A 10,078-nucleotide genomic window follows, 5' to 3' on the forward strand; every position below is an offset into this window, starting at 1 on the left:
CTGGGAAATGAAAATGATCCCACTGACGTTACAACATCAGGAAACACAATGGTCTGATGGAAGTTAGAATATGTGTCTAACAGATGTTCATCTGCCAGGAATTTTCCCCAATTTATCCAGCCCTCGCATGGTGAGTCACCCAGCATCTGCAGAATGACAAAGCCCTGTCCACACATGATGTTCTGAGAAGTGGTTGGCCTATCTACTGAAGAGTCTTACTAAAATCAATCCCTAGGATACATTCTGCACAAACCAAGCGATGCCATTAGCCTGTCTGCTGAATGCTCTGCCTCAGAGAGAGCTGGAAATGCTCTGCCTCAGAGAAGCTGGAGGTGCCGCCCCTCCCCTTCAATCAGCCCTTCCCCTCCCACCTCCAAGAAAAGGGACAATGCTATGCATTTAGTAAGTTGTTTTTTTTTTTTGTTTTTTTTGTTTTTTTTTTGCTTGAACTCAGGGCCTGGACAATGTCCCAGAGCTTCTTTTGCTCAAGGTTAGCACTCTACCATTTGAGCCACTGGGCCACTTCTGGCTTTTTCTGTTTGTGGGATCTTGAGGAATTGAACCCAGGGCTTCATGCATGCTAGGCAAGCACTCTACCACCAAGCCACATTCCCAGTCCCATCATTTAGTAAGTTTTATGTCCAAGGGAAAATTTTGTATTTTGAAATGAATCGGAAGTAGAGAAGGCAAGGTTGCACTGAATCCGACTGTTAACAAGTTCAGCCCTTTTAAACACAGATACAGCATTTACAAAAGGATCCAATTATTACTCGTGACTGTGAATACTTTGCATAAAGCACAGGAATGGACCAAAGCAGACACTAACCCTAAACTAAACAATCCGAAGCCTAAACATAGATACAAATAACGTTGTGCTAGAGAAATACATGCTGGCTTGGGAGACTCGGAAGCTGTTAACAGGGGGATATCAGCATCTGAGCAGCTGGGAGAAAAGAAACTTCATAGAAAAATTGTAACCCGTAAGTTACTGGTACCCGTACGCTACTGGTTGATCAGCTGCTGTAAGAGGAAGGATAGAATGTGAGCAGAGAAGGACCATCACAAAGGCTAGCTCAGCCCTTTGGATAGGGCAGGGCTCACCACTGAGACGGAACAGGACGCACGGTGGCAAGCTGTGCAGACCAGGCTTTGTTCCCAAGTTCAGGCTTTGGAATTCGTGCTGCTAGTCGTGTTCCAGTCCTTGCCTTTTATTTTAAACCAGAGATGAGCACTTCGCTAATCCTTTTTGTTTTGTTCCTATAGCTGCATCAAATGGTAAAACTGCGTCCGTGAAGTTTGGTGGTTCGATTGCTTCTTGCTGAGCTAGGGTGGGAAGTTAGGCAGGCAGCGCCGGCTCGGGGCTCACCCTGAGTGTGACCGGGCTCACGGCCTGCCCGGCCCGGTGCCCCGTCCCCCCACCCCAGCCCCGATCCCGCCATTCCCGGGCTCGAGTGGACGCGGCGGGAGTTACTTTCCATCAGCAAGGCGCACGCGTGCCTTTGCTCCCATCGCCCCCCGCCCCGGCCTCAGCATCCCTGTGACCCAAGTTGCTCCGCAGGGATGAGCGGGGCGGCTCGCCTCGGGGCCCCGGGGCAGGCCTGCGGCCGCGGCCTTCCCGCCCCGGACGGCCCCCGCCGGGAGCTGCCCGCCACCCCGGCTTCTCCCTCCTTTGCAACCAGACCACATTCCCGCATGTTTGGGTCTGTCTCCCCAGAACCAAAGGGCTGGGACATCAACCACGCCAGGCACTGGGATCTTCCCAGGCTCGGGTTCCTCAGCCTGAAGCGCTGCTCCTCCTGCCCCGCCCGGCTAGGCTGGAAACTGGAACCGCCTGCTGTTAGGATACCCCCAGCGCAGGGCCCCGCCCACCGCAGGGCCCCGCCCACCAACGGATCAGGCCCCGCCCATGAGCTGCGCAGGCCCCGCCCCACTGAGAGGACACACTATCTGGGCAATCTCTCGCTTTTCTCGAAGCCCCACCCTCCCAATCCCGCCCCTCCCCGCCCAGCCACGCCCATTTCCGCCTCGGCCCACTAGTTATCTTCGAGGTCTCCCTCCCACCCGGAGGCTCCGCCCACTGCCCCGTCCCTGCCCACTAGTCACCCCTCCCGGTCTCCCGCCCTCCAGAGGCCCCGCCCCCGAGCCCCGCCCCCCGCATCTGCGTCCCTCGCCCTCCCGGGCCGCGCGCCCAGAGCTGGCACGGAGCAGCGGCGGCCGTGGCGGCGGCGTCCGGGACCGGGGACACGGGGCTCCGCCGGATACCGCGCCCCGAGAGCGCCTGCCCCTGCCGTGGCCTGCGGCTCGGTCCCGACCTGCTAACGTCCCCCCTCGGGATTGCCCGGGGGACCCCGCGTGCGGGCGCGTCCGGGCAGAGGGCGAGGGCGCCCCGCGGAGGGCGCACGGGAGAATCGCGGGGGGCGCACGGGGATCCCCGGGCGCGGCGGGGACCCGAGGGCCGCCGGCCCAGCTCCCGGCGCGGGGCGGTTTCTGGAACTCTCCATCTCCGGCTCCGCCGGGCCCAGCGCAGCCGAGGACCCGGGTGTGCTGCCCGCCCGAGGTAAGCGGACTTGGCCACGTCGGGGTCCCGGGTCCCCAAGCCGCGCCGCGGGCCGCGGAGTGGGGTCGTGCGGGGGTGGGATCGTGGAGGGTGGGGGTCACGGGGAGTGGGGTCGTGGGAAGTGTGGGTCACGGAGAGTGGGGTCGTGGGGAGTGGGGGTCAGGCAGTGGGATCGTGGGGAGTGGGGGTCACGGGCAGTGGGGTTGTGAGAAGTGGGGGTCCCGGGGAATCGGGTCACGGGGCGTGGGATAGTAGGGAGTGGGGGTCAGGAAGTTGGATCGTAGGGAGTGGGGGGTCATAGGGAGTGGGGTTGTGAGAAGTGGGGGTCCCAGGGAGTGGGGGTCACGGGGCGTGGGATCATGAGGAGTGGGGGTCCCAGGGCGTGGGATCGTGGGGATTGGGAGACCCGGGGAGTGGAGGTCACGGGGCGTGGGATCGTGGGGAGTGGGGGGTCACGGGGCGTGGGATCGTGGAGAGTGGGGGCCTCGGGGCGTGGGGCCATGCTGGGGTGAAGTGCTCTGGGGCGCGGGGTTGGTAGGATGGGGATGGAAATGAGCAACAGGCAGGGAGGGGCGGGAAAGGAGCGGGGCCCGCGCCTCCTGCGGGGAGTCTGGGCGGAGAGGAAAGTTGGTGGGCGCGGAGCCGGGCTGGAGCTGGGCCCGAGCTCCCTCTGCCGGCGCCGGCGAGCTTGCTGGCTGCCACAGGTGAGCCCTGCGCGGGCCGCCGGGCCGGGGCCGCCGGGCCGGGGCCAGGCCTGGCCCTGGGGCCAGAGCGGCCGACCCGACACAGCTGACCCTCTGGCTTGAGGCCAGGCCTTCAAGCAGCATTGCTTAAAAGGTCGTTTCTTTAACTCTCTTCTCCTGTGTCCTTTGTGAGACGGAGGAGAGCCGGCCTCATCTTCACCTTCACTTTCACTGAGAAACCCCAGGGGCAAGCAGGGAAAGCCCCCCGCAGGCCTACTGGCAACCTGGGCTTTGTAGTCCCCCATTGTCTGATAGCACACCTTCACATCCGAAAAGATCCTCAAGAGTTAATTTAGCCTGGACGGGCCATCCGATTTATTGTAATTCTACCTGTTGTTGTTGTTGTTATCAGATGGATGTAGACTGTTTAATTCCTCCATTCAGCACACCTGTAGCCTCTGAAAATTGCTTTGCTTTGCTTTTGTCCCCAGAAAGGAGTGTAAGGCAAAAAGGAACAGAAAAGACCCAGCGCTGCTGAAGGGAGTAGAGGACTTGGGTTGTGTACAGGAGGCCGGTGGAGGGAGACCGGGAATGTTGTCTCTGTGATCATGCACCATGAAGAAGGGACTTTGAGATGAAGGCAGGAATCCTTGTTCGTGCTTGCAGTCCATGTCACACCTTGGATACTTGAGGATGTTTTCCTACCAGAAATGGAAGAAGAAAAAAAATCACAAACCAAGAAGCAGAAAAAGTTGAGAGGGATAATAACCCAATCCCTACCTCAAGAACAGGAGCACTTTATCATCATCCTCTTCTGTCACCGTGCAGAATCCTATGTTCTCCTTGGGTGCCTGGATCCCGTCCATGGCTTGCTGTGCTAGGAGGGACTCTGAATTTCAGTTTGAGACTGCTTTCTCTCTTTCTTCCAACCTGGGTTTCAACTATTGACTAAGGCATACTAAAGGAAGAACATGCTGAATTCATGCTGCTTTTAAACTGTTCTCTGTGTTATGGAATTCATACTCCTTGAAGATTCATTTTACTGGACACGAGAATGTTCCAGGGACACAGATCTGCAGTGTATGTGTTCCTTTTGTGACAACTGCAGGTGCCTTGAATGAGCTGCATGTCAGCTGGTTTCACAGAATAGAAGACATAAAGTCTGTCTTCTGCAGTTCTCATCCTAAGGGTATCTATCCTCAGCCCGCTCGACACTGTGCGTTGTTGACGTGTCTGCCTGAGAAAGGGATCTTCCCCATGGATCATGGCGTTGATGTTTACAGGACATTTCCTATTTCTGATATTGCTGGTGTTTGGTTTGTCTACTTGTGAAGAGTCTGTGGGTAATTACTCTGAATGGGCAGTCTTCACTAAGAATATAGATGAGTTTACACAGAGAGTGAAAGACTTCAGGCCCCACCAAAAGCCCAGGAGAAATCTACTTCATCCAAACTTATATTTTGATGCCAGCGAAGTCCAGTCGATGAGACAGAAGTCGCGCACAAGTCATTTGCATCTTTTCCGAGTGATCCGAAGCGCGGTGACCGCCATGCTAGCCAACCCCACGTATTACCTACCTCCACCCAAGCACGCTGACTTCACTGCCAAGTGGAACGAAATCTACGGGAACAATCTGCCTCCTCTAGCTCTGTACTGTCTGCTGTGCCCTGAAGATAAGGGTGCCTTTGACTTTGCCTTGGAGTACATGGACAGGATGGCTGGCTACAAGGACTGGCTGGTGGAGAACGCCCCGGGGGACGAGGTTCCAGTTGGCCACTCCTTAACAGGCTTTGCCACTGCCTTTGACTTTTTATACAACCTGTTTGATAATCATCGCAGACAAAGATACCTGGAAAAGATATGGATCGTGACAGAAGAAATGTATGAATACTCTAAGGTTCGCTCCTGGGGAAAACAACTCCTCCACAACCACCAAGCTACTAATATGATAGCGTTACTCACCGGAGCCTTGGTGACCGGGATGGATAAAGGATCTCAAGCAAACCTCTGGAAGCAGGTGGTGGTAGATGTGATGGAAAAGACCATGTTTCTCTTGAATCACGTCGTCGATGGCTCTTTGGATGAGGGCGTGGCCTATGGGAGCTACACAGCCAAGTCTATCACCCAGTATGTGTTTCTGGCGAAGCGCCACTTTAATATCAACAATTTGGATAATAACTGGTTGAAGACACACTTTTGGTTCTATTATGCTACCCTTTTGCCAGGTTTCCAAAGAACGGTAGGTATTGCGGATTCTAATTATAATTGGTTTTATGGTCCCGAGAGCCAGCTGGTCTTCTTGGATAAGTTCATCCTGAGGAACGGGGCTGGTAATTGGTTAGCTCAGCAAATCAGAAAGCACCGGCCTAAAGATGGACCCATGGTTCCCTCCACTGCCCAGAGGTGGAGCACTCTTCACACCGAGTACATCTGGTATGACGCCCAGCTCACCCCGCGGCCCCCAGCTGAATATGGCACTGCCAGAATGCACACTTTTCCTAACTGGGGTGTGGTCACTTATGGGGCTGGCCTGCCAAACACACAGACCAACACCTTCGTGTCTTTTAAATCCGGGAAGCTGGGGGGCCGGGCTGTGTATGACATCGTTCACTTCCAGCCCTACTCTTGGATTGATGGATGGAGGAGCTTTAACCCAGGACATGAACATCCAGATCAAAACTCCTTTACCTTTGCCCCCAATGGGCAAGTATTTGTTTCTGAAGCTCTGTACGGACCCAAGCTGAGCCACCTTAACAACGTGTTGGTGTTCGCCCCCTCGCCCTCCAGCCAGTGCAATCAGCCCTGGGAAGGACAACTGGGGGAATGTGCCCAGTGGCTCAAATGGACAGGGGAAGAGGTGGGTGATGCAGCTGGGGAAATCGTCTCTGCCTCTCAGCATGGGGAGATGCTGTTTGTCAGCGGAGAAGCCGTCTCGGCTTATTCTTCAGCCATGAGGCTGAAGAGTGTGTATCGTTCATTGCTTCTCTTGAATTCTCAGACTCTGCTCGTGGTGGATCACATTGAAAGGCAAGATGCGTCCCCCATAAATTCCGTCAGTGCCTTCTTCCATAATTTGGATATTGACTTTAAGTACATCCCCTATCGGTTTATGAACAGGTACAATGGAGCCATGATGGATGTGTGGGATGCACACTACAAGATGTTTTGGTTTGATCCGCACGGCAACAGCCCCGTGGCTAGCATCCTGGAAGCAGAGCAAGCCGCTGAGTTTAAGAAGCGGTGGACTCAGTTTGTGAATGTCACGTTCCGCATGGAGTCCACAGTCACGAGAATTGCCTACATCTTTTATGGCCCTTATGTCAACGTCTCCAGCTGCAGATTCATTGATAATTCCAAGTCTGGACTTCAGATTTCCCTCAATGTCAATAATACAGAACATGTCGTTTCCATTGTCACTGACTACCATAATCTGAAGACCAGATTCAATTACCTGGGGTTTGGGGGCTTTGCCAATGTGGCTAATGAAGGCCAAATAACCCGATTTGGTTTGGGTACTCAGGCCATAGAGAAGCCTGCCACCCACAACAGAGTCATTTTCCCCTTTGGATTTAAGTTTAATCTAGCAGCTGGGTTAATCTTGTGCATAAGCTTGGTGATTTTAACCCTTCAGTGGCGGTTTTACCTGTCTTTTAGAAAGCTAATGCGTTGGGTTCTTGTCTTGGTCATGGCCTTGTGGTTTATTGAGCTCCTGGATGTGTGGAGCACCTGCACTCAGCCCATCTGTGCGAGATGGACGCGGGCAGAGGCCCAGGTGAGCGAGAAGGACGCATCTTCACAAGGCCCCCATGTCCCTCTCCCCGATGTCCTCATCGCCTCACTCCCAGGCTCAGGAGCTGAGATTCTCAAGCAGCTGTTTTTCAACAGCAGTGATTTTCTTTACATCCGAGTTCCGACTGCCTACATCGATATCCCAGAAACGGACTTGGAAGTGGACTCCTTTGTGGATGCTTGCGAATGGAAGGTGTCGGATATCCAGGGCGGGCGTTTCCGTTTACTCCGCGGCTGGTTGCAGTCTTTAGTCCTGGACACAAAACTACACTTGCAGAACATCCATCTCCATGAACCCAGTAAAGGCAGACCGGCCCAGTATTCCCCAATGAGTAAGGACAAGAAAAGAAAACCAAAAAGGAGAGAGTCCTTGCCAGAACAAAGAAGTAGAATGAAAGGCACCTTTGACCGGGAAGCTGAATATATTAGAGCTTTGAGAAGACATCTGGTCTATTATCCGGGTGCTCGGCCTGTGCTCAGTTTAAGTAGTGGGAGCTGGACGTTAAAACTCCATTTTTTTCAGGAAGTTCTGGGGTCTTCGATGAGGGCCTTATACGTCGTGAGAGACCCTCGGGCATGGATTTATTCCATGCTCTACAGCAGTAAACCAAGTCTTTACACGTTGAAGAATGTCCCAGAACACTTGGCCAAACTGAAAAAAGGCAAATGCAACTTGAATTCAGGGTATGCTTTTGAGTATGAACCGTTGAAGAAGGAATTAGCAAAACCCAAAGCCAACATGGTCTCCATATTGTCTCATCTGTGGCTGGCAAACACAGCAGCAGCCTTGAGAATAAATGCAGATTTGCTTCCTGCCAACTACCAGCTGGTCAAGTTTGAAGATATTGTGCTTTCTCCTCAGAAGACTACTGAAAGGATTTTTGCATTCCTTGGAATTCCTTTGTCTCCTGCTACTTTAAACCAAATATTGTTTGCCACTTCCACGAACCTGTTTTACCTTCCTTACGAAGGGGAGATATCACCGATGAATATTAATATTTGGAAACAGAACGTGCCCAGAGATGAGATTAAATTAATTGAAAACATCTGTGGGACACTGATGGATCGCTTAGGATATCCAAAGTTTATGGACTGAAAGCTGCAGGTCAGCGGGAATTTGCACTAAATCTTCCCAACCCACCTTGTGAAAATGAACTAGAAGAGTTTGTTTATTCTTGTATTCTGTGTGTGTGTGTGTGTGTGTGTGTGTGTGTGTGTATGTATGTATGTGCGTGTGTGTGTATGTATGTATGTGCGTGCATTCAATCTGTTCCTTGCACAGAGAGATTATTTTAAAAAAATAGACACCATATTTGGCCTAGCAGGATTTATTTTTATGTTACCACTTTCGTTGCCTTTGTTTCTAAAGTGTTGGGTTTTTTTCCCTGCAAAATGCTTCTGCTGCAGTGATGTAGATAAAATTATATTATGAGGGAACCCAGGAAAATGGGAAGCTCTTAAAGGATTTTGTTTTATTCATCTTCTTGAACTGTGCTAATCGATCCTGGGATCTCACCCAATCTAAAGGCCTTGCGAGTACTGCTCTCCCAATCTATCCTGCTCTCCAGATGGACGCCACACTTCCCTATCTTTCGAAGAAGGTCTTCTAACACTTACCTGGCACAAAGAAAAAGAAATGAAAAAGAATTTTGTTTACTTTGTATAATGTACAGTATATTATCTTTGGGATGGTGAGTTTTTTTTTTTAAATCAGAGGATTCCTTCTGGAAAGTATAGATGAAAATCTGAAATAAAGTTATTTTGTTTTAGATCCAAAGCAGCCACCTGTAAAGCATCTTTAAAGTGTTTCTTTTTTCTTTCTTTCCTTTTTTTTATTTAGAAATACTGTGAGATGACTGTAAACATGTTGGGTGCTAAAGGGTGTAGATTATTTAAGACATACTTGTTTGTTTAAAACTTTCTTTTGGGCTCCTTGAAACTACATCTGTACACCCTCATACCATTCCTCCGCTGTCCTTCCCAAAGCTAGCAAGCAAAGCTCAGTCATTACTAGTCTATAATGTCCTGGCGTTTGTGGGGATTTATTTTTCCTCTGATTAATTTTTTATAGTAAAGACTGACACAGATGTAGAATCAAATTTAATTTTGTGACATGAGCCCTGTATGAATCAGAAGCAATGCAGTGTTTCCAGTGGTTGTGGGAGTTTTGTTTGTTTGTTTTCTTAGTAAGACTGGACAAAGAACTGGAAAACTACCAAACTTATCTCGAATCCCTCTGGGTGAGTTTCCAGACTGCTCGTGTCTGCCCAAGCTGAAGGCCACTGGGAGATGATGTCAGAGGCATCTGTTTCCGGTCCCATCTGCACCTTGTTATAAATGTAGTCCACATAAAATGCAGTTCATTTCACTCTGCTAGATTGTCAACTCAGAAATGCCCTGCCATGATTAGCCAGTGGAGTAGTGCTAGCGCATGGGGGTGTAGGCCGCCTCAGTCAGTGTTGAGATCTGATGGGAATCCGCACAGACCGCACTCTCCTTGCCGATGGCTGAAACTCCCAACTGCACTTTCCTCAACCTGGCTAGCACTTGCAGTCTATCATCTGACCTAGATAAAAGTGCTTCTGTCACAGTAGTTTCTTATTATGTCAAAACATGCCTGCAGAGTGATAAAAGTCCTGGCCACATTACATTTCAGCTAAACATAACTTGGTTGTCATTTCCCTTGCATTGTGGTATGAGCTGATACAGCCCCCTTCCCCCCCCCCCACCCAACCCCCCAGCCCTTCACAGAGCTCTCATCATGTATAATGTCACTGACTAATACTAATGTTTGGAAACATGAATGGAAAACATATTAATACAGGTTGGAAGGGCATTGGAGACATAGAGACATCTCCAGGATGGTGAAGGAAGATGATTTTATCTCAGGGTTATCAGCAAACGAGAGATCGCTGCAGGAAGGATAATGCTATTTCCAATATTGGGCAGAGTGTCTGTGTTTGCTTTCAATTCTCAGAATGTGTGATCTCAGATCAGGATGAATCAAAAGGCTCTGGTGGTGGAAGTCATATTTGGTCCAACCAGGGTA

General features: G+C 51.2%; 1 protein-coding gene across 1 annotated transcript; it reads left to right on the top strand.

Moving 5' to 3' along the window:
• Positions 1-2,276: 2,276 nt before the first annotated feature.
• Positions 2,277-8,800, top strand: Dsel (dermatan sulfate epimerase like). The gene is made up of 2 exons (XM_070028984.1): positions 2,277-2,557; positions 3,732-8,800. Exon 2 carries the CDS (start codon positions 4,505-4,507, stop codon positions 8,123-8,125), a length of 3,621 nt encoding a protein of 1,206 aa, XP_069885085.1. The 5' UTR covers positions 2,277-2,557; positions 3,732-4,504; the 3' UTR covers positions 8,126-8,800.
• Positions 8,801-10,078: the final 1,278 nt, after the last annotated feature.

This window comes from Dipodomys merriami, unplaced genomic scaffold (assembly GCF_024711535.1).
Source record: "Dipodomys merriami isolate MVZ:Mamm:240054 unplaced genomic scaffold, mDipMer1.0.p SCAF_2, whole genome shotgun sequence".
In the NCBI taxonomy this organism is placed as follows: domain Eukaryota; kingdom Metazoa; phylum Chordata; class Mammalia; order Rodentia; family Heteromyidae; genus Dipodomys; species Dipodomys merriami.

Excerpts from the sequence above, each read along its gene's own strand:
- Dsel (XM_070028984.1), top strand. The coding sequence starts at position 4,505 with ATGGCGTTGATGTTTACAGGACATTTCCTATTTCTGATATTGCTGGTG.